Source organism: Fukomys damarensis, unplaced genomic scaffold (genome assembly GCF_012274545.1).
Source record: "Fukomys damarensis isolate Sample0158 unplaced genomic scaffold, DMR_v1.0_HiC HiC_scaffold_23, whole genome shotgun sequence".
Lineage (NCBI taxonomy): Eukaryota > Metazoa > Chordata > Mammalia > Rodentia > Bathyergidae > Fukomys > Fukomys damarensis.
In genome coordinates this window covers 34,427,250-34,452,814 of record NW_022900935.1, presented here as the reverse complement: position 1 = coordinate 34,452,814, position 25,565 = coordinate 34,427,250, and the positions used below count along the sequence as shown (strand labels likewise).

General features: G+C 40.3%; 1 protein-coding gene and 1 long non-coding RNA gene across 11 annotated transcripts in view; one reads left to right on the top strand and one right to left on the bottom strand.

Annotated features, from left to right (window-relative positions):
* The window catches only part of Dab1 (DAB adaptor protein 1), a 768,539-nt gene extending 766,126 nt beyond the window's left edge, over positions 1 to 2,413 (top strand). For all 10 annotated transcript variants that reach the window (XM_010603631.1, XM_010603632.1, XM_010603629.1 and 7 more), the window contains one exon: positions 2,153 to 2,413. Coding sequence is in view for 1 of the 10 variants with exons in the window: in XM_010603626.1 (XP_010601928.1) it covers positions 2,153 to 2,197 (45 nt within the window). In the remaining 9 variants the exon portion in view is untranslated. The remainder of the gene's footprint in view (positions 1 to 2,152) is intronic.
* Positions 1 to 25,565, bottom strand: part of LOC104847968 — a 47,141-nt gene that overhangs the window by 7,063 nt on the left and 14,513 nt on the right. The window lies entirely within an intron of this gene.

Below are 25,565 nucleotides of genomic sequence, written 5' to 3'. Positions count from 1 at the left end.
AGCACAGGTGAAAAGGAAATGCCTTCTCCGTTTGCTATTTGGCTCCACCTTGGAGCCCACCCCTGGACATACACACGACAAATTGCATGTTTAACCTTATAACAGTTATTGGAAACAGTTCAAGATATTGGCAGGAAATAGATTAGATACTTAGTAAATCATCTTGCTGTAGATTTTCACCAATTCAATTTTGAAAGAATAAAGCCAAACCGAAGTGTGTTTAAGACAGAAGGATCAGAACAGCAAGGAAACTAGACGTCGTATCATAGTCATTCGCTAGTTCTCTAAGTGAACCTGAGTGAGGACCTACTGTGCTGTGATCTGAGCAAGATGGGCTTCTGTTCTTCCTGTTCCCAGAGGGAAGATGGGATGTGCTATTCACTCTATTTCCAAGAGCAGTGTGAAGACTGTAAGTGAAAGGTTGGAGGGACTGGCTGGGTCTGAGTTACATTACAGAGTAGAGGGTCTCAAAGCAGCGGGGTGTTTCTCTCCCTGGAAAAATACACACAGAACGAGTCTTAGAGGAAGACATCCTGGATCCGATGGCAGGAGCTCTGGCTTTCACTCTGGGCAGGGTGACTTAGTGCTCATATGACTCCAAGGAAGCCAGAGTTCTCTGTGCTGTACTGAGAGTCCTTTCTTGGACAGTGGTGGGTCCGGACATTGTTTCCTAAGCCACTTGCACTCAATAGCGTAGAGTAAGCAGAGCAATGCCTTCCACACGAGAGGTAGCCCAGTGACCTTCGTACTGCACAATCTCTCTGGGCTTCAATTTTTATTGAGAAATAGAAGGGAAAGATAAAAGCTACTCGTAGGACTGTTAAGGAAGATAAAATAAGGAAAATAAAGGTGTTTTATAAACCCTCAAGCATTCTACAGGTGGAAGGGCTAGTGTCTCCCACCCTGATATTGTAATAAGCTATAAAAAATCACCAGACTATATTTTCAGTCTTCATGTTTCCAAATTTACTAGCTCTGTGACCATGGACAAATTACTTCACTTTTCTGTGCTTGCCTTTTTACTTGCAAAACATATAAAGCATTTGCCTTCCAAGGTTTTTGGGATGAGTTAAAGATATAAAGCTGGGCATGGTGGCCCATGATTGTAATCCCAATGCTTGGGAGGCTGAAGCAGGCGAATCACCATGAGCCTGGGCTGCATAGTGAGTTCAAGGCCAGCTTGGACTGCACAGTGAGACCCTGTCTCAAAAATATAAAAATATATAAAATACCTAGCAGGGTACTGGACACAGTAGGGGCTTACAGATTGCCAGTTCATTTGAGAGATTGAGAAAAACAAGCAAACAAAAGGGACCTGTGCACAATTAAGATGTCACTGTGCCTGCTCAGTCCTGACACGAAGCGAGACGGCACCAAGGTCAACTTTAGCTGATGGCCTGTGCCTGCCTAACAGAGGCTGTGGATCTGATCTGCTGGCCTATCTCAGTGTGAACTGGACACTGTCGTGGCTTAATCCCTGCATGTGTCCCAGGGCAGCCCCATGCACACAGGCGAAGGACTGGCCAAACCCAACACTGGTTGAATAGAAACAAATCCCAGAGATTTTGATTGAGCATGAAGGTTCTTCCTGTCTGTGCTGCTCAGCAGCCCACCCAGTCACCGATGCTCTTGGGAACAAAGCATGATATATTGTATCAGTGGTCTCCAAGAAGATGTTTGTTAAACTGTCTTGGGAAAATGTCCACTTGGCTCATTACCAGGGCCTATTATTACCACGTGCTGAGCTAGATGCTTTTTACAAATTATCTCTAATTATCTCAAGAATCCTAGAAGATAAACAGTAGTATTCCCAGTTCATGATTGGAGAAACTGAGGCTCAGAAAGAGTATCGCTTGCCCATAGTACATGGTGTATCCAGCTCTCTCTATTGTACCATGCTATTTCTCTAACAGGGAATTCAGTCTCAGCTTGACAACCAAGGCTAGAACTGCATAAGTAGATCTTTGTTTTGGTGATAAAGATTTTGCCAAAATGGTATGCATGATCAAATCATCCCAAACTAGCCCAAGGTCATCCATCATCCACTGTCACCTTTGTTGTTAATCTCAGACCCGCCTCCCTAAAGCTGTGTGTAAACACCCCTCTTCCTCTGTGGAAAAGGACAGGCCTCACTTTGTCCCTCTGTCCACAGGAGCCAGAGCCTCTCTATGCGCAGATCAACAGACCTAAGAAATAGCATCGATGCAAGTTGGCGGTGGGTGTATCAAGACTGGCATGGAAATCACATCCCGACAGGCTCTCTTGTATTCTTCCACCTCATCTCATTCCACAGAGAAATTCACAATTGCCCAGTGGAACTCATTTCGAAGAGGGACAACATTTTTGGCAACCAATGGCAGATATATATATATATGCATATATATATGCATATATATATATATGCATAAATATATGCATATATATATATATATGGCAGCACAAAGAAAAAATAATAATAAACCCACAAAAGTATTTTAAAAAGCCGCACCCAACATTAAATCACAAACAAGCAAATGCTTACCCGAAAGATATTCTAAGCTCTCCTAGCTGGGTTTAAGATGACCCAGAATAGGAAATCCTAATTCTGCTTTGTTTTCTCCACTTGTTGGCCACTATAGAGACAGCAGATTTGGAGTGACAGGCATCCAAGAATTACAGCAAGGTTGACGCTGACTTCTTTAGGCAAAAAGCAAGGGTTCCTCTGGGACCACAGTGTCATCATCTATATGCCTTTTGGCATATGACAGTGTTTGTCATTGCTTCCCAGGGCCTGGTCTGCCATTTCTCTACCCCTTTCCCTCCTTTGTCATGTTTGAAAATTAATGGGTGTACAAATTTTGTATTGCTTTTGACTTTTTTTTTTTTTAATATGGGTGAAGAAATCTAACTGGAAAAAAAAAAGCCTCTTACCAAGTGGATTAACTTAAAATCACAAGACAAATAAGTGGTTGATTATTCATTATGATCAAGAATGTTGCCAAAACAACCATGTACTCTGCACCCTGCTGAAGAAAGACAGTTTTCGGTTCAAATGTTCATTCTGTGAGTAGGAAAGGACATCAAATCCCATTGATGAAAAAGATGAAAAATGCATCTAATTTCCTATGAAGCTCTAAACTCTGAGTACAATAATATTTTTATTTTTTTCTGATACTTTGCTGCTGTGATACTATGCAGACAGGTGTCTTCTCCACGTGCCATTTTTCAAAGAAAAGTCATTTGCCAAATAATTCTGGTACAATTCTGGTCATATGGTTTTGGATCTTAAAACCTGGCTTTCTGATGGAACAATGGTAACATACACATTCAGCATAACAAACTGATTCTGTGGTCAAAATGGTCCATCTCTATCTCTTTTTGTACATCAGAAAATTTGAATGGGATTTTTATTTTATAACTCAAAAGAAAAACCTTACCATTAAACTCTTTAAATATTTAAGGGAAATGGCTTTAAGGAGTTCTAATGAAAAAGATTGTCAGTTTTTTTTGTAAATATAAATGTTAATGAAAATGCTTTTTAATAATGCCATTACACTGTAGAGAAGGTAGCAGATTGCGTGCAAGGTGTGACAAATTAAATGAATGGTTCACTTTCCAGATGTTACTCTGGAGTATATGGTAGGAAGCTGGAGTTCAGGGACAGCTGGCAGGAGCAGTTGGCCAATCAGCAGCCAGAGAACTGGAAGGGGAGTGGGACTCCATAATCCGGCCCTTCCTTACAGCCTGTGTGCAGAACAGGGAAGAGGGAATTCCCATTCAGAAGGCCTGGCCTACAGATTCCGAAACCTTCCCACCTCTCCACTCCCGCCCACCTGCCCATAAGTCACTGGACTGTTTGTATGTGGAACAGAAGGGTTTAAGCTTCCCATTTTTACATTTATGGGACAAAAAATGCAGTGTTCAGTTCGTATGTTTAGCACATGATTTTCATAAAGAATCTATATATTTTTGCCCTACAGAGAATTGTTATACAGGCCAAATGTGTTTTCCTGATGTTCCTATGCAGTCACAGTAAACAGTGGTTTAACAGTGAGAAGCAAACTTTCAAGAATCAAATAGTTAATTGGACTCGGGGAGAATCATTATTACTTTGAAAGGTAGAATTTACATTGATATGGCCGATTTAAATAGGCCTGTATCCTTAGGCTCTTCATATCAATAGAAACGAAAAGGATTTGGAAGATCAACTTTAAAAAGATTATATACCTGAGAAGACAAAAGCAAAGTGATACATCAAAGTGATTGTTATTATTTGAAGACCACCTTTTATACAGTCAGGCCATTGGAATCTAATTTTTCTCTGAGTACATAAACCAAGCAAATGTTCATTAGAGAATATATGTAAATATTATCCTAATGTGGAAAGTCTTAAGAAACAGCAAGTGATGTCTGGAGCGGTCACATGTTGGGCCACAAGATTTCTCCCAGGGAAGGTGCATGCAATTTATGTCAAGGCAACCCCATCACCTGAAGGAGAAGAGGGAAAGGTGCAAGAGGCAGGAGGGCTGTCCCAAAGCCAGTTCAGTGGTGTGTTCTGGAGATAGGGTAAGACACGCAGTCCTGCGGGGAGGTTGCTTCTGTTGCTGTGTCTGTAATTCTGATTCTTTACAAGTGGTGCTATCTTCTCCCCCAGTGCAGCTGTCTTGAGTTTGTCCTGAAGAGCCACACCATTACCCCGTACCTGGGGTTGCTTCTGACATGTGCACGGTGAACTCTGGATGACGTTGCTGTATCAGGTACACTGCCTGGAGTTAACTGCAGAGCAGAAGGTGACAGCCCAGTGGTCTTGTCCTAGTCACGGAACACGATTGAATATGTAGCTAGGTCTGAGCTGAGAAGGTGTGATGCATTCCGGTGAGGGAAATAAAGTCCACATTGGAAACTGCCATCTATATTCTTTGGCAGAATTCTGCTTTTTTTTCCCAAGCACTGTTTGATGAACCCAGAATCACTGTACCCTATCCCAGGAATACAGTGTCATTTCCAAACAAGAGCTGAGGTGCCAACACCAAAAGAGCATGGGGAGTCTGCACAGTTCTGGTTAGATCAATAGAAAACCCATGTGTACAACTGTTAATTCCTTATCCTTCACTAGCACTAAATTTGTCACTTTAAATTTTGAAACCAGGGAAACGCCACCTGTCATTCTGTCCCCATTCCCCACAGCTCTTCAATCTTTACATGCCCCGAGACTTTTTTGATAGCTCGTATTCATTCCAGCGTCTACTGAAACCCCATCATGTAACGTACCGGGCACCTTCTTTTCAAAGAAAAATGTTTACTCTGTGGGTTTGGTTCATTTCAATTTCTGCGTTCTGACACATATTTTTTTAATAAAGATGAGAAAGAAAATGACTGTTGCAGTACATTTCTAGGCCTACTTTAACTTTACCTCAGATGACAGTTTGTTAACATATATGGACACATTATTTTTAACTTTATGTACAATGCATTCAACAGAACAGCGAAGTTTTTAGAAATTTTCCATTAATTTCTGTAACACGCCATGTAAAACTGTTACAAATAAACATGTTTGAGAACAAGAGCTTAGCCTGGTTTTGTTCCACAAGCTTCCACTGGACAATCAGGATGGATTTGAAGAGGGTGACATCTCGGCTGGAGTCTCCATCTGACCAGAGGATGGCCTCTGCCTCCCATCCCCTGAGCTAGAAACAGTAATGTCTGCTGAGACATGAGATCACTTCACCCTTCACCCTTAGCTGAATCCAGGCACTTGCTGTGCTTGGACAAGTAGCCACAGCAAGAAAGGAAGATGATAAGACCAACAAGCCTTGTGTAGGTGAGGGGTTGGCCACATGTGGCATGGAACTTTTAGACATAGGGAAGACCCTCTCTGGATGGGTAGCTTCTTTTAAAAATCTGCTAGACTAGATTGGGAAACCAAGGTTGACCTAGACCTGTGGTGGCAAACCCATGGCACGGGTGCCACAGCGGGCCTGCAAAAAGCTCTCTCCGTCGACACACGAGCCAAGTTGCTCCAGCAGTTGAGCAGCGGATATTCAGGTTTCATTGCAGTGTCGGCACTTGCCGTGAATAAGTGGGCTGTGGGCTGCAGCTTGGGCGGTCAGTGTAAAAGCTTCGCCATCACTGTTCTAGACCGTCCTGGGGTTCGTCTTTCATTTTAAAATGTTCTGCTTTGAGGGTCTTCAGGAAGGAGAATTTTTGTTCCTTCACATTTTCTATATGTTCACATTTGTTTGAAGGTCTGAAGCTGAAGTTTTTACTTTTATGTGTATTGAAGAACAAAAAATGCGTGTGTGTGTTTATGTATGTATACATGTATATGTGTGTGACTTTTATTTCCTTTTATAGCTAAACCCACTTATCCATTCAGTAATTAACCCATTTATAGACAGTGACCACAGGTCGTTGAGATGTGAAAAAACCCACATCTATCCTTTTGATTTCATAAACACAAACCTTTAATCCAGCCTTGTATGTGTCTGATAGGTTCTAGACACTTCTTATCCGTTGCCTCATTTAATTTTCTAAAGAATCTGAAAGGAATAGCATGCCATTGCCAGTATGTAGGATACTGAGGTTAACTTCCCCTGCTAGCAAATGGAAGAGTTGTAGTTTCCCCTTTGAGTCTCTTTACTTATAATTGATTCCAATTTTTAAAACAGTTGGATATTCACGGTTTTAAATAGACTTACAAAACTCGTTTAAAACCTTTGGTCTCCCTATGTCAGTTTTCCAGACCTCTAGTTTATCTTTGGTCATAATTTAGATTCCTGAGCTCCTTCAGATTAAAGTAAAGGTAAAAATCCATTAGTTCCTACTATCTTAAGGTAAATAAATATACAGTTGCTTCTTTAATTGGCACCTTGAGAGTGGTGTGTGTGTGTGTGTGTGTGTGTGTGTGTGTGTGTGCAAGAATAAATCTTTTGCCCATTTTGTTCAAGTTTAGCTGAAACTAGTGCTAGTGATTTACTTTGCTAGGCTAAATGAATCTTAAAGAAGTGACAAATTAAAAGGTATCCTATTTAACTGCTAGGCGTATGCCAAAATAAGTCAGGCAGACATATCTGCCTTCATTCTGTGCTTGAGAGCAAACCCTTGTTGTTTTGACAGTAAATGTTTTTTGTTTTACTCAGAGTGACAGTAGGAAAAATGCCTAGAATTAAAACAGGATTCATTGAAATCAACCTTCAAAGCTTTGAAAGCTTTTTAAAGATGTTGAAATTCAAGGAAAAGGGAAGCAATGGTGCCTGAAAGATTAAAAAGAGTTACAGATGTAGAGCTGTCAAGCCACTGAGCGACCAGTTCTCAGTACTTGTGTTAAAATACGAATACGAGCATGACCACTCTGGACCCCTGCTTTGTCTGGACCACTCATTTTCTGGCTGCCATTTGCAAATTTGAATAGAAACCCCAAGGGAAAAGAAACATGCCCTCCATTTTACAGCCTAGGGAAGTAAAACTAAGAGACAGACGCAGTGGAACAGATACAGATGAACAGAGCAAGACCTCCTCCCCCAGAGGCCCAACAAACGTCTCTTTTCTACTCTGTAGCACTTCTTTCTGATAATGTCAAGTTGCCCATGCACCTTCTGTAAAATACCTTGAACTTTCCTGTATTCAATTCCAAGTTGTGTCTATTTTATTAGAAAAATCACACCATGAGTTAACCCTGAACTGATTCAGTACAGAAATTGATTCTTAAGTAAAGTGACTGTAGTCACCTTAAAACAAAGCGAAAATCCAGTTTTATTCTCAAGAACAGTAATAGCTCTAACCCAATCTAATGAATATTTAATTTCAAAATAAAACCCTCACATTCACTTTATCTCCCGAGGTACGGAGATCTGAAGAGGGAGCCTTTTTGAACAGGCTTTCTGTTCATTCTTTGCTGCAGAATATTAATGATTGCCAGGTGGAAAATGTCTAAATATTCTTGCAAGGCAGCGGCCTCTGGCGAATTGGGTCTTTAATCTTCTGAACAACCTCGTGCCACTTCTGTCACTCACACTGGGGTCACAGCCTGGAGTGGGGAACAGCCAGGAATGGCAGGCAGTGGAATAAGCAGGCACACTGTCAGGGGGGAAATGCCAAGCTGTCTTTCTTCATACTGTACTTTCTGCAACTCTCCTGCACCTCACCTTTGGGTGGGTGGCAGGGAACCGTGAGGTCTACCGCATTTCAGATTACAGGTCAGAGTCGCTCACCTATAGCTCAGAGTAAGCTCGAGAATCTCGAAACTTAGTTATTAAGGGGAAGTTGTTTCCGTTTGCCTGTCTTGTGCCATTTCCCATCTGTGTACAAAGAGCAAGAAAGGTCGTCAGCCATCATGTGGCCTGTATTTATCCCTTTAGATTAAAGCAACATAGCATAATCTAAAGATGAGAAACCTCACTTGATAAGGTCCACTTTCATCAAAACAAAGGGAAATGATGGAGAAGTCAACATGGTGGCTAAATACTATAGTTTTTCGTTCTTTCTGTTCGGCTCTAAACCAAGGTGCACCTGGGAAATAAAGTATCTGACCAAATCGTCATCATGTGCTTATTCATCTCTTTCTTAAGTGGAACATACTGCTTTTACTGGAAAGCCAATGTGGAGTGGTTTTCAAATAGTGCACTCTGAATTCAGAGATTTGGTTTCGATTCTGGCCCCATGATTTGCCAAGCTGATTAACCCTGAGAAGTCACATACACTCTCAAAGGTTCAGTTCACTCACATGTCAAAGTGAGGGCTGTTATGAAAGATATATTTGATAATTCCATATACCTGGAACATCGTGAATGCTCAGTGTGCAATGGCTTATGGTTACTATCAAAGAACATCTGACGGTTATTATTTTTGTGATTATTTCTTTTGCTTTATGCTTTACTATTTCTACATCTCTTGTCCCAGTACAGCAACTAAAAGTGCAAAATGGCAAGGTGATTATTATCTCCATTTTACTGTCCAAAAAAGGCAAGGAAGTGTCCACAGAGAAAGTCAAAGATTTGTATATGTATATATGAATACACATATATCTTTGAACATGTTTCACTGGCAGATTTTAAAGAGAAATTGTACCATGGACTTCTTTCATGTAGCAGAGAGTTATTAATGCACATGCTACGTCCTGCAAATGAATGCTGGAGATTCAGAAACCTTTTCAAATATGCATGCATGATTGTCCCTGTGGGTGAAAAGGTTCACAGACAAACAAAGAATAGTAGGATCATGCTGGGGTGCAGGTGTGGAGTGACACAATGGGGGTGGTGGAGAAAGGCTAGCAGGAAGCATGTGTGGTTAGCAAGATGAGAGAAAGTAAGTGGAGTCCACCATGAGAAGGTGAGCATCCACATTGGAGGAAAGGGCATTAGCAGCCCGAGATAAGCCCATGAGCATAATTGAATCAGTTTCTCAATTCACATTTCAATGCTAGAATAATAAAACAGCAAAAAAAAAAACTGTACAAATTGCAGCCCAATCTTTCCCATGGATAATCAGAAATTCCCAAATTAAATATTAGCTAATCAAACACAGCTATAAGTAAAGTTGATTCTTGGAATGCAATTAAGTCCAGAGAAACCTTCATACTGGATGTCAGGAAGACAACTGACATCCAGCAGTCTCTTCAAGGGAAACTATTTGAAAACTTGATGGGTAGTCATATTTCCTTTGCACGATGAAGGACAGCTGTCCCAAACCAATGGCTAATACGGATCCTAGCAGTGACACTGAGTGGTATCCTCATGGAAATGAGAGTTCAGGGCACCTGCTACTGCCTCATTCCCTTTGCAATGCTCTAAAATTTAAGGCAACACTGTGAACAAACACAGAAAAAGAAATCCGGTGTCTAACTGTCGTCCACCTACATAAACAGCCTCTCTCACACAGCTAATGATTCTCATTTGGCAGGAAGCAGAGGTCTTGCAGTGTGGAAAATACCTGTCGTGGAAACCATGAGTGTATTCATAGGGGATAGATAAAACATTCAAAGGGAAAATGAGGATGCTGACATAAGTTGTTCAAAGACAATAATCTTTGGCTTCAAAGATGAATGAAAAGGGTGTTCAAGAATTATTAACAATCCAAGATTGAGCAACAGATATTGGACAGACATCCTTGCAGAATATTTTCTGGGTAAGATCACCGTAGGCTTTATGTGAGGTTGTAGCTGTGACAGGGTCTTTTGTGACAATTCTTATTGTCAAGACTATGTACGGCACCAGATTCACTCCAGGCGTGGTGTGTGTATGTGTGTGTGTGTGTGTGTGTGTGTGTGTGTATAAAATTTGTTAGGCCTTGACATTAGTGGCTCCAGCTTTCACAATGTAAAATGAGAACATCATCAATGTACACAGACAATATTTTCTAATGGGAAATACGTTTCAGAAGCAGTAAGAACTAATAAGAAAATTAAGGAGGTTATTTTAAATATACACACATCGACATTTTTATGTTATTATAAATAGCCCTTTGGAAAACTTACTAGGAAAATAGATTTCATTAATGATACCAATAATGACAAAATATCCAAGAATAAACTTAACACCATACTAATGGAATAAAAACAAGATGAAAAAACTGACAGAACCAGGAAAACTTGTCAAATGGTATAAACTAAATGAATAAATTGAGAGAGGGAGGGTCCAACCTTACAAAAATAATCATTTTTACCTAATTTATGATTTAATGTAATTCCAATCATAACCTCAATTTTATAGCATAAATCATATTTCACATTGAGTCACATATTTGTGAAAATTCATGGGGAGTTAGAAAGTGTGTCACTTCAGTGCCACAAGTAAAACACAAAATGCAAACTATATATTTATAAAAATAAGGGTAGACTAAACCTCATGACAGTTTATATATAAAAATGCCACGGAGCCAAGTACAGTGTTGCACAACTATAATTCCAGCTATTCAAGGATGAGGAAGGAGGTTTGTAAGTTCACAGTCAGCCCCAGCAGCTTAGAGAGGCCCTTTCTCAAAATAAAGTAAAAGAAGGAGGTAGAGATGTGGTTCATTGGTAGCATCCTTTTCGTGGAGTCCCTGGCTCAATTACCATAAAGCAAAAATAAAAATGGAAAACAAAATTCATTTTGTAAAAGGTCATGGGAAATTAGGAGACGACAGTATAAATTATAAACGGAGTTTTATTATCCTGAATGTAGCTCCTGTCTATAGCAAAAGTCTTACAGAAAAATTGCAAAGAACATGAAAGAGCAATTCCAGAAGAGAAAATACAAAAAACTCATAAACAATAGCAAGAAACAGAAAGCAACTAAATGTTCCATCAGTAGGGACCCTGTTTAGTAACTATGTGGCACTATGTGGTATTTTTGAATAAATGAAATTAAAAGGCTGAAATGAAAAAGCGTCAAAGATACTTTTCAGTGTTGGGTTTGGTAAGTTCCCATTTTTATTATTGTGTAAAGTACACACGTAGATGTTTCTGTGTCACAGAAAATGTATAATATTCAGGAAGCTGCTTGTTCGTTTTGTAAATAATCTTTTGAGGGCCTGCTACATGCCAAGCATTGTATAACAGTGGCGGCGAACCTATAGCATGCGTGCCACAGTGGGTTGTTTGTTATCACTGAAAGGCTCTAAAAGGTTCGCCACTGCTGTTCCACAGGCTGAGAAAATCAAACCCTTGCCTTGTGAAGTAATGTTAAAATGGAAACCTTAGAGAAGAGCCTTGGGTGGGAGAAAACAGTCTTGTCCCCTATCCTATACTTTATTGTACTGTTGGAAATTTTTGCTTTCTCTCTACTGTATGTTCCCAGCAATGTCATGGCCACAAAGCATTTTGGAATGCACACATTTATATAGACACAGAAATCCAAGTTAAAACAAGATCACTTTTGCCTCTCATCAGATTAGCACTAATTGAAAGGGCAGTTATGTTGGCGAGGATTTGAGGAAACAGGTTCATGTAAATACTTTGAGTGTTTGATTCAAGGATGTTTTAAGTCAAAGTTCACATCTTCAACATAGAAATGCCATATATAAGAATGAAATTCAAAAGATGTAAATTTTCATGGTAGTAAACAGGGACTAAGGTGTCCTTCGTTCATTATGTATAGTAAGGGAAAAATACAAATCTATATTTCCAATAACACGAGACTAGGTGTGGTCTCTACAGAAGGAAATGTGGGGGCCAAATGATCATGGACACACTCTGAAGACTGAGTCTTCAAAGACACACAGGGACAGAGTCTTTACATTTGTCTTCTGAATCAGTCAGTATCAGTTTATGAATGTGAGCTCTAGAGCCATTACAATAATGTTGTAGAATCTATATTTTATTCCATGGTTTCCTGTGCCATAGTTTTTAGTAATAATTCAATATAGCAAAGTGTAAAATCATGCATGCATTATGGGCCTAATTTGGTTATGTAAATATATGTATTCATCTATATGCATAGAAAAAACCCTGCAAAAATCCAAGTAGTGGAATATGTCTGCCTTCCATTTTATCCTTTGTGCAGGGGAGAGGAGCTGTTACACAATGCTGTTGTGTGTACCTGAGGTTAGAATACAGTGTTTCTGTGGTGAACTGCACAAGCCTTAGTCACTGCTCCTGGTCCTGTCACCGTAGCTTGGGGTCCCTGGGCTGGGGGCTGATTCTCTGAGCTGCCGTATCCTCACCCAGGGAGCAGGGATGGGGCTCACACTGTAACGGAACAAGTGAGCCAGCGCTCAGATGGTGCTTTCCATCTGGTGAGCACTACATTCACATTAGTGGAATATTAATAGTCTTGTGTCCATGGCTGGCGAGGAGTAGAAGCTGATCTGCCCTCTCTCTGGACCACCTCTTTGATGATCCTCTCTCAGGGGCAAGAGGGGTCACCAGCCCACCCTTCTACAAAGAAGCTGAGGCCCAACAGAGGAGCTGGAAAGTCGGCTGGGGAATATGCACCTGTGACCCTGTCCTGCGCTTCCCTGGGGCCTGTCTGGGCCAAGCCAGGTGGCTGGATTCTCAGCTCACCCTTTCTCACAGTCCCAGACTCTGGGCTTCTTCACTTCAAGGGCAAGCGGGTATGCGAGGTAGGCCTGCCTCTATGCTGCAGTGAGGGACAGGTGTCACCTGCTATCTGTGTCACCTCTTTGCCAGGTGAGCCTCCTGTAGCCATCCTTAGAGGAGAATTCTGATCACTTCACATTGACTGTGCATGTCCATTCAACCCCTCTTCTGGACCCCATTATCCCAGCAGGAGTAGCCTGCTAGATGGTCATCTGGTCTCTCTTCCTTGAAATCCATCTTTGACAGTGTCTGACAAAGCCAGGTATGGCGGCACGCCCGTGATTCTAGCTACTTGAGAGGCCAAGGCAGAAGGATCATGAGTACAAGGTCAGCTCAGGCAACTTAATGAGACCCTGTCTCAAAATAATATAGAAGGGCCAGGCAGCAGGTAAAGCTCAGTGGTAGAGCACTTGACTAGCACATGTACATGAGTTCAATCCCCACTGCTGCAAAAGCATGAAAATAACATATGTCAAATGGTCTAAGACCTTCCGTGGTTCCATGTTCTCTGGAGCACAGCATCTGGTGGAATCTAGTATTTCCTACAACCTTGCTTTTGGATCCTGGCCTTGAGAGCCCACCTACCATTCTCAAGTTGTTTTTTTGATCAGCGTGTGATATCCACCCATGCCACAGGGAGCCTGGAGTCCTCCCCAGGGCACAGCAGGTCTGCCTGGGCTCTGACCTGCTCCCTTGAGCCAGGCCCCTTCCCCCTGGGCACTGGATCACCTTGCTGTCACGGCAAGCTCGAGTTCTGCCCCAAGTCAGTCCTCAGGCTCCCTCTATCAGCCGTGCTTGTTTTCTGAGCGAGGCAAGTCCCAGCTGTCTGTGTCCCAGAGCTGTGGCTATGAGGCCTATCACCAGGCCCTGCTCATTCCCCCTAGTCCAGGAGTCTCACTGTTCGGCAGCTGATGAGTTATCTCCACCACTCAGGTCACCACCTTCTCCCAGTCACCCCATCTCTTTTCATCTTTAATAAGTTTATTGGTACATTTTAGGTATATAATATAGTTACGTTCATCATTGGCATCTTCTTCCTTTGCATCATTTACTTTGGTTCTTCTTTTTCCCCATTTTCCAGCCCTTCCCTCAGCCGCTCCACCCTTCCCTGTTTACAAAGACATTGTTTCCATGGTTTTACTTTTCACATTTTGCCTTTCCCCTACCCCTCTTACTTCCTCTACTCTTTTAGACCTTTTCTTCCTATTACACAATATCAATTATACATTTTGACCCTTATTTACACTTTTAGTTTATTGCTCCAGAGAAACTATTTAGTATTTACTCATGTGTGACTTATTAATTTCATTTAATAGTATGGCCTCAGTGTGCATCCACTTAGCCATAAATGTCTCTAGTTTCTTGTTCTTTATGGCTGAGTAGCGCTCCATTTTATATAAATATAAAAACACATCTTCTTTATCCAGTCTCCAGTTGATGGGCAAATGGGATGCTTCCATATTTTAGCTACTACAAACTGTGCTGCTGTATGCGTGGGTAAGCATATATCTCTGTGGTATGATTCTTTCACTATCACCACTCCTGTTCAATATAGTTTTGGAAACATCAGACACAGCAATTAGACAAGAGGAAGAAATAAAAGTGATAAAGGTAGAAAAGGAAGAAGTTAAACTGTCATTATTTGCTGATGATGTGATGCTTTACACAGAAGACCCAAAAAACTCTGCCAACAGACTTCTAGACTTAGTTGACAGATTCATTACACTAGCTGGATACAGCTGCCCCTTCTTCCCACCTCCTCTATAAGCAGGACATTAAAAAAAAAAATACTAGACAGCATTTGTGGCACGGAGCTAGCACATCTATATTCTCCTTTCTCATGAGAGACCTAGGATATGTGTATTCTTACCTTGCCTCTTATAAAGGTAGACACTGAAGCTCAAGATCAGCAAACATACACAATATCATATACATTTTGACCCTTATTTACACTTTTAGTTTATTGCTCCAGAGAAACTATTTAGTATTTACTCATGTGTGACTTATTAATTTCATTTAATAGTATGGCCTCAGTGTGCATCCACTTAGCCATAAATGTCTCTAGTTTCTTGTTCTTTATGGCTGAGTAGCGCTCCATTTTATATAAATATAAAAACACATCTTCTTTATCCAGTCTCCAGTTGATGGGCAAATGGGATGCTTCCATATTTTAGCTACTACAAACTGTGCTGCTGTATGCGTGGGTAAGCATATATCTCTGTGGTATGATTCTTTCACTATCACCACTCCTGTTCAATATAGTTTTGGAAACATCAGACACAGCAATTAGACAAGAGGAAGAAATAAAAGTGATAAAGGTAGAAAAGGAAGAAGTTAAACTGTCATTATTTGCTGATGATGTGATGCTTTACACAGAAGACCCAAAAAACTCTGCCAACAGACTTCTAGACTTAGTTGACAGATTCATTACACTAGCTGGATACAGCTGCCCCTTCTTCCCACCTCCTCTATAAGCAGGACATTAAAAAAAAAAATACTAGACAGCATTTGTGGCACGGAGCTAGCACATCTATATTCTCCTTTCTCATGAGAGACCTAGGATATGTGTATTCTTACCTTGCCTCTTATAAAGGTAGACACTGAAGCTCAAGATCAGCAAACATCCTCTCTAGATAAGTGGATACAGCCAGAAACTGAACCCTGCATCACAGATTGCAAATTCCTTGCTCTTTTTTTTTTTTACCCCATGCTTCCTGGGAGAAAGCGCAAGCAAATTGACTATCCCCAGTCCCTCTTGGGATACACCTGACTTTCAAGAGGCTCAGCTCATTGCCTGGATCATTCCAGATTTTTCTGGTGGGAAGATGGAGAAAGCTTCATTCCTGTGATGTTAATGGAAGAGACTTACTACTAACAGTAACACATTAGCTCCATGGAAACATCCGGTTCGCCGATCATAAGGTAGAGGCTCTAGCAAACTCCACACAAGACTATTCAAAAAGTAAGGATCTACGAAGCTACCTGAGCTTTGTGCTAATGGCATTTTAGATAAAGCAAGGTTTGGCAATTGCAAATGGTGTTACAATTTTGCTGCACTGAAAACCATCATCTCAAGAACAATGTCCTTTAGCAGATTCATTGTCCAAAAGAAAACCAACCCGGAGACTCAGGGAAAGTTTTCGCAGGGCAGAGTCCCTGTGATTGCTCGATCAAGTGAACTTCACAGCGGTTGCTGAGATTCACAGGAGGAATGGTGGGAGGGTGGTGGTGGGGAGCAGTGAGTCTCTATCAGGGCACAGAGCTGGAGAGAGCCTCAAGATTATGAAAGATCCTGTTTCCAAAGTGCCAAAAGGGAGCAAGGTAAACCCGAAATGGGGGGCAGAAGGCGGACAGGAGCAGCCATCACAGTTAAGAGTGCAGAGAAAAGGGTTTAGAGCCAGGGACAGGAGGCAGCTCAGGGCAGAAGAGGGCACAGCAGAGCTGCTGGAAGGGTACAAGCAGGCTCAGTGCCACACTCAGGAGATGCTTGGTACGGCCAAGCCTCCCTGGTCACACGTCCACCAGGCAAGGTGGATGCGCATCTCTGCCTCCCTGAGAGACCATTCGCTTCTAGAGCAGGAGCTATGTCTCTGTCACACCAACTCCACTGCCCCTCGCCTGGGACTTTGTAGGTGAGCAGCACATGCAGTTGAGTCAAGAGTAGAATCAAGAGAACAGGCTTGGGCTGAAAGGAGAGAGTCTGAAGTTGACTCACAGCTCAGCTTCATCAGAGCTGCTCAGCCTCCGGTAAATCATTACACCTCTCCGGGCATGTTTCTGAGCCAAATGAAGAGGCTGGAGGACAGAAAGAACATCATGCCCTTTGCAATGTTCTGTAATATTCTGAGTCTAGGAGTAAAGGAAACAGAATAATAAAAGCTGTGTTGGCAGTGTTCTTGAGTGCGGGGATGCCAAGACAATGAGGCCTTGGCTGTTTCTTGGAGAAGCACACAGCACAGCAGGAAGAAGGAGGAGGGATAGGCAGCCAGAGAGTTGCAAAAGAGGCACATACTAACTAGCAAGCTCTGTCCTAGAAAGTGCACTGTTGGGCCAAAAGAGGGCACACTTCCTCTTCTTGGGACAGCAAGGGAAGGCTTCTCAAAGGAGGGGACCTTTGAGATGAGCCTTGGGAAGGGCAACATGAGCTCAGCAGAGAATGGGAGTCTTGAGTAGGAAGTCCATTCAGATGGAGAATAACATGTACCAAGATGAAGAAGTCAGGGAATTTAGGCTTTTTCAGAGACGAGACCCAGGATTTAAACTAGAAGATTTTCTCATAGGAAGGGAAAGAAAGGGAGGGCAGCACTATGGGATGCTAGGGATGCGTTTGTTTCTGTGACATTAGCTATCAGAGGAAGCTATGAAAGAGAGAGTGTGACAGTGGGGGTCAGTCTGGAGAGCTAAAGTCATAGAGTGCACATCCCAGAGGGAGGGCTGAAGTCATTCACACTAAAACTCCCTCATAAGACCACTCCTTTTTTTCCTTTCCGGCAGGTAGTGCTCACACCCAGAGTGGGCACCCTTAATCCCAACGTCACACATCCATGATCCTCTATGACCACATGGGGCTTTGGGGGGACATCTAGATACAGGCCTTAACACCTGTCGACCTCTTCCTCTGCGGACTTACATTCTCTCTCACCCATCTCTCCATCTCTTCCCTTGCCGTGTCCTTCCAACATCACAGACTGACTGCTAATAACAAGACAGTACAGGTCATAAAAGAGTATCGATAAAGGGTGAAAGTGTAAATGCAATGTTTAAGACGTATAGGTGATGTAGTATTGGATCTGCTGATACTGTTATAGCCAGGAGTAATTCTCTTCTCACAACAGAGTGACAGAGTCCAAACCATTTAAATTATATACCTGAAGGAAAGCACGCTATCTCTGAACAAAAAGCCATAAATGCATCACAGGAAGGAAATTAAGAAGATTTTTCATATCAGCAGTCTCTTCTTATTCTACTTGACCTCAGTACCTAAAATATAAAAAATACAAAGGGGAGGGTCATGGGAAAATAAGCAACAAAAGGATCCCAAGTTCTCTTAACTCTCTCAAGAGAGGTACAGGGAGCATCAATGGAGAGAAAAGCAAACACCAAGTAGCAGAGATTTATGAATTGATTAAAGAAGAGGGAAAGAAACTGACAAGTTTGAAGGGGACATGACCCAAAAGTTCATGGAATTATCATACAAAAAAATTGATGTGGATATGGGAGAAACAAAAATTTGGAAGAGCTGACGAAAGCGGTTCAAAACATGAATGACAGATTTACTAAAGTATAGACTCCATGAAAAGTATCAGACAGAAATACTGGAGATAAGAATTGTATAGAATGCATAAATTGCAGAAATGATCAATATGAAGATGGGCTTTCTGAAATCAAGGACAAAACCATAAGCTGAAACAAACTACTCAGAGAAATCTTAAAAATGGTGAAAATACAAGAAAAGTATTCCAACAGCTACTAGATGAGGCTAAGAAGACCAACTTAAGGTTAATTAGAGTTACAAACTAGAAGACAGTACACATGGAATAAAAAAATTTGTTTACAGAAATCATAATAAAAAACTTTCCAAGTATGAGGAAAGATTTCAACTTACAGGTAAACAAAGCTTGCAGAACAGCAACTAATTATGATGAAAAAAGAAGCTCTGCATTAACATTTCTTAGTCAAAATTCCAGATGTCCAACCAAAAAAAAGAGAATCTTAAGAGCTATCAGAGAAAAGCAAACACTCAAGTATAAAGGCAAACCCATTTGGATTACAGCAGATTTCTCAACACAAATTTTACAGGCCAAGAAAGCCTGGAGTAAAGTATTTTAAGTACCACAAGCAAGCAATTCCCAACCCAGACTAACATATCCTGCAAAATTTTCTCACAAATTATGAAAAAATAAGGACATTTCATGAAGAACAATTTAAGAGATATATGAGCACCAAACAATTACTCCAGGAAATACTCAAGAATATCCCAGACAAAGATAATGAAAACAACAACGCAAAAAATTCAGATGTAATGAATACATCAAGCAAGGTAAGGAAACAAACAAACAAACAACCAAAACTCCAAAAACAAAGTCATCAACAGAAAAGAGTGCAATGTCAGGAATAAAACATTACCTTTCAGTGATAACTCTCAATACTAATGACTTCAATTCCTCCGGACATAGACTGGCAGACTAGATGGAAAACCAGAATCCAAAATCTGTTGCATTCAAGAAACTCATTTAATCCAAAAAGATATTCATAGCTAAAAATCAAAGGATGGAAAAAAAAATACTCCATGCACCAGGACCACAAAAGCAAGAGAGAGTAGCAATTTGACTCTCAAACAAAATAAAGTTTAAGATCAGAAGTTTTTATCAGAAGGGGTAAAGAAGATCACTACACACTAGTTAGGAGAACAATGCAACAGGAACACTTGTTAGTATAGATGCACCAAGTACCATAGCATGTATCTTCATAAAACAAATAATATCAGGCTTAAAAGAACAAATAAAGACCACCATAATCATAGTAAGTGATCTGAGTGCCACAGTTTCATAAACAACCCGATCAACTAAATGAAAAAAATCATCAAGGAAATATCAGAGCTGAACTACACCTTTGAATAAATGTACTTAATAGTTATTAATAGCTATTACTACAACATATTCTTTTCAGCAGTACATGGAATGTTCTCTAAAATAGACAATATACTAGTTTACAAGTCTGCTTAAATAAGTACAAAAATAAAAAAAATTTCCCGTTTACTGTCAAACCACTGTGCATTGAAAGTAAAAATTAATCACAGAAGAAATCACTGAAAATTTACAAGTACTTGGAAACTTAATAACACACTCCTATACACCCAGTATGTCATAGAAGAAATCAACAAAGAGATTAAACAATTTCTCAAATCAGAAGACAATGCCAGTACAGCACACCAACACCTATGGAACACAGTGAAAGCAGTACTAAGAGGGTAGGTTATTACAACCAATGCTCACACTAGAAAAACAAAGTGAGCTCAAATAAATAGCCTAATTATGAACCTCAAGATAGTTGGAAAACAACCACAATCAAAGCTAAAACCAAACCCAGGGGAAGAAATTTTAAAAATCAGAGTGGACATTAATGAAATTGAGACTAAAAAAAAATACGAAGAATTAACAAATCAACTGGTTCTTAGAATAAACAAAGTAAGTAAACTTAGCCAAACTTGCCAAAATAAAAAGAGAAAAGATTCACATCAGTGTGGTTAGGAATTAAAAAGGTAAAATCACAATGAACATCACTGAAATTCAGAAAATAGTAATTATTGTGAAAAGCTGTATTTCAACTAGTTGGAAGACTTAAAGAAATGGACAGATTCCTAGACTCATACAGATTATCAAAGCTAAAACAAGTAGACATAAAAAATCCAATAAGAAGCAATGAAATTGAGGCAGTAATAAAAAACTTGCCAACTAAGAAGAGCCCAGGACCTGAAGGATTCTTTGAGAAACTCTACACTACAGTGAACTCCCGAAATTCACCAGGATTGCATTCCTAGAGCACCTGTGAATTGTGAAAAACCGTGAATTTACATAAGGTCAGAAAACTGCCTATAAATGCCTATTTTTATAGTTTAAACTCTAAATATCTTATGTCTCCTCCAGTTATGTGATGTAATTGAATTGAATATTGTAGTAATAAAGCCTTAGAAAGTACAAGGCATTTTGTCTGCATCTTAGGTATTTTAGGGCTTTAAGAAGAACAACACCAAGAACACTGGAGATAGCTACACACGGTACAGCAATCTCTTATGATCCGAGAATGCTGGTGAGTCTGCCAAAGACAGGATTCAGGGCAGCAGCCAATCAGCAGCAAGGAGAACTGATTATCACTCTCAGATTGGCTATCCCCCACTCACAAAAATTGTTGAGGATATTTCAGTTTCCACAAAATTTCAAGGGTTTATGTGAACAATTGTTAGTTAGGTTCTAAGGAAAAATCCATGAATAACTAAGCCCATGAACCCGGAACCGCGACATTACAAGGGTCCTCTTTCAAACTCTGCAATGAAATTGAAAAGGAAAAAGTGCTTCCAAAATCATTCCAGGAATCCAGTATCACTCTGCTCCCAAAACCAAAGACCCAAGCAAAAAAGAAAATTATAGGCTAATCTTCTTAATGAATGTAGATGCAAAAATTCTCATTTAAGAGATTGGCAAATATTTGAATGCAGCAAATCATCAAAAGGATCATACATTGTGACCAGGTAAGTTTCATCTTGGGGTTGCAAGGATGTTTTAACACATGCAAATCAATAAATATAGTACACCACATAGAAGCAGGGACAAAAACCACATGAGCATATCAATAGATGCAGAAAAAGCTTTTAACAAAATTCAACAATCATTTATGACTTTTAAAAACTCTGAAGAAAATAATTATAGAAGGGCTTTATCTCAATATGACAGCCAGTGATAACCAACCAAATGGCCAATATCATATTAAATGGGGTGAGATTGAAAGCTTTCTTTCTAAAATCAAGAACAATACAAGGATGCCCACTATCTTCACTCCTGTCCAACATAGTTCTTCAAAACACTAGCCAGAGCAATCAAGCAGGGGACAGAAATAAAAGGAATATGTATAAGAAAAGAAAAAGTCAGATTATCATTATTTGCAGATGATGTGATCCTTAAAGACCCAAAAGTTTCACCCAAAAAATCCTAGAAGAACCAAATTCAACAATGTGGCAGGATAGAAAGCCATCACACAAAAACCAACAACATTCTTGTACAACAATTATGAACTCACTGTGAAAGAAATTGGGAAAACAATATCATTTACAATAGCATAAGGAAAAAGTTACATACCTAAGAATGAACCTAACTAAGGAAGTGAAAGACCTCTACAATGAAAACTACAGTACTGTGAAATAAAGAGACTGAGGAGGAAATCAGAAAATGGAAGATAACTCCTGTTCCTGGATAGGTAGAACCAGTATTGTCAAAATGTCCATACTTCCAAAACAGATAGCATGTAGATTTAATGCAATCCCAATCAAAATACCTACAGCAACCATCATGAAAATACAGAAAAATGTTCCTAAATTTCATATGGAACCAGAAGAGACCTAAAGTAGCAAAAACAATTCTGGGCAACAAGAGCAAAAGAGAAGGCATCACAATAACCTGACTTGAAGCTATATGACAAAACCACAGCGATTTTTTTAAAAAAGGCATGCTATTGGCACAAAAACAACCCTGTAGGTCAATGGAATAGAAGAGAGGATGCAGAAACAGGTCTAGAAACATTCAGTTACTTGATCATTGTCAAAAACATAGATTGGAGGAGAGATAGCCTCTTTAGCAAATGATGCTCGGAAAACTATCTATCCATATGCAGAAGATTGAACATTGGACCCATATCTCTCACCTGTAGCAATCTAAAATCAAAATGAATCAAAGGTCTAAATGTTAAAACAGAAACAAGCTACTGGAAGACAAAATAGGTACAATTCTTGAAGTCATGGGTATATACAGACTTTTTGAACAGAACTCCAATAGCATGAGAAATAAGAGCAAGAATCAACAAATAGGATTTTATCAAATTTTAAAGCTTCTGCACACACACACACACACACACACACACACAAAACAGAGTGAAGAGACAACTTGGAATGGGAGAAAAAAAATCGCCTCCTATTCTCCAGATATAGGACTAATATCTAGAATATATAAAGAACTAAAAAAAATTAGACACTGCAAAATATAAGACCTAGTCAAAAAATGGGCAAGTGAAATTAATAGACACTTCTCAGAAGAAGTACAATTAGCCAATAAACATATGTAAAGATGGTCAACATCTCTGGCCATTAGAGAAATGCAAATTAAAACAACACTAGAACTTCATCTTATACCAGAAAGGATGGCTGTCATCAAGAAATAAAATGATAACAATGTTGGCATGGCTACAGTGAAAAAGGAGCCAGTCCTCCTTTTTAGTGGGAATGTATATACTAGAGCTACTGTGAAAAACAGTATGGTTATTTCTTGCCAAACTAAAAGTAGAACTTCCAATTTGACCCAGCTATTCTCTTTCTAGTTATCTTCCAGAAAGAGTTAGACATCATATTACATTGGTACTCGCATACCTATGATTATAGCGGCACAATTCGTAATAGTTCAGTCTTGGAAGCAGCCTGTGTGTCCACCAACAGATGAATGGATAAAGAAATGTTATTTCTGTACATAATGCAATACTACTTGGCCATAAAGAAGTATAAATTTGACACATTTTGTAGGAAAATCAGTACACCTTGAAAGCATAATGTTAAGCAAAATAAATCAGATACAAGTTTATATTCCATATGGTTTCTCTCATTTGAGTAATCCAAAGTACAAATAAAGAGCAAAATAAAAGATTAATAAAAGGAAACTGGAAAATATGTTTTACAAACGGGAAGGGGGGAACCAAGATATTGAGGGGAGAGAGAGAGAAAAGGACACAAAAAATTAAGAAGTGTCATGTATATGTACCAACTATCCACAATGAATGTAATCACTATTTGTCATAAACATGAATCCAAAACAAATAATAATAATAATAATAATAATAATAATAATAAAAAATGGGATCTAGAGACTGACAGAGGGAGAAGAAAAGGAATACAATCAAATGTGTTAAGTACATGTACCCACTCCCTAAGCTGAATGTAAACATCATGTACTAGGAAACATGTACTAATGAAATAAAAGAAGAAAAATGTAAGCCTTTCCAACACTTGCATAAAAAAGTAAAAATAAAAATAAAAGGAGAAAGTTGAAGAGTGGATGAAGGAAGGGGCCGGCTCAAAGCCTCAGAGCCTGTGAGTGGCAAGGCTGGGAATAAGAGTCCAGACCCTCTGTTTTTCTGGTTCCAGCCCATCATCCTTGTCACTGCTCCACGTGTGGCTGTTTTACACTGTGGAGAGGACACCTGCCTTTCTTAGTGCCCGACCAAGGGGTCCACAGCCCACCTCCAAGGCCAGGTGCTGTGCCTTTGCACATGATTCGCAGGCCACTGGCTGGACCCTGTTTTAGGCAAGGCGACACCCAGGCACGGCTGTCCATGCTCATGCGGCTCTTGTACTCCACCTCTTCCACCAATAGACTGCCGGGTGTTCACTTGGAGAGCTCCTGACTTCCTGTCATTCACAGAGCTTTTATAAACTGAGGGAAGAGATAGGGACAGGGAAGATTCTAATTTCTCTTCTGCACAAAAAAATAGAGAAGTTTGGCATAAAACCCTCCCGTCAAATCACACCTTCAAAAAATTAATATAATTATTATCTTAATTACAAAAGCTTCATTGATTCTCTTTCTAGGTACCACGGAGGTAGTTTGTCCACATCATCATTAATCCTTACAAAATCCCAGAAAGGGAGCTTCAACCTGTTTTGTAGATTGCCACAGACAGTCAGGAAGAATGGAAGATGAGTAAACACATGAAGCAAATCCTCTCCCTGACTTTTTGTTTTGTTTTTGGTACCAGGGATCGAACTCGGGTCCTTAAGATTGCGAGGCTGGCGGCGGAACCGCTGAGCTAAATCCCCGGCCCCGACCTGTTTTGTAGATAAAGAGATGAACGGTGGAAGGTCCACTTCTTGAACAGTGGAAGGTCCACTTCTTGCCTCCGAGGTTATGAGGTGACACCAGGCAGAGTCTGGACTCGAGAGCCTGAAGCCCTGACTGCAGCACCACCGCCTTGGACAGTGCAGGTGCCTCATCTGTGACACAGCAGACAATAATCATCATTCAGGTTGTGGAAAGACTCAGAGAACGAATTACGGTAAACAAAGTAACTCCCACCTCTCTGGACTGCCATCAGGATCAAATGAGTGAATATGGAGAAGTGCTTTGTAAACGGTAGCGCACCATACAAATTCTATCATCATTATTAGTTCAAAAAATATGGCTGACCCCATACAATAAAATAGTCTGTGGCATATATTTCTGTCAACGTGCCTCTGAAACCATTTCCATTCTGGCGGGTTGCCTCCCGAACTTCTGACTAAAAGGTTAAGGAAAATGAACAATGGAGGATTAAGATTAGATCTTTCCACGTGAAAACACAAAATCAATAGAGGCCCCGTAATCTATCTGGTGATATGAAGAAATATACCAAGGTGCCTGGCATGATCACTCGGGGAACTGTCACCAGCTATTGACAAGAAGGCAGGTGAGGCAGAGGTGGCCAAGGCTTGGCTGCTGTCCCCTCACCGAGTGCCCTCGTGGCAAAGTCAGACTCCCATTCTGAGGAGCTGCGGGCTTTTCATCCTCCCAAAGTTCTGCAGAATTTCTGTTTCTGCATTTGGGTCAGAGCTACTTGGCAAAACAAACAAACAAACAAAAAAATTAGAGCCCAGGTGGCACCATGGAGAGCACGTGATTATACCTATTTGTGGTCAATATGAGGGCCTTCTGCAGCCTGCTACGACCGTCCTTATGCTAGGATGGTCATTATCACTGTTATTGGAAATTTTTTTTTCTTTTTTTTTTTTTTTTTTTTTTCCGGGGGGGCGAACTTGACTCCTTGCGCTTGCAAGGCACGC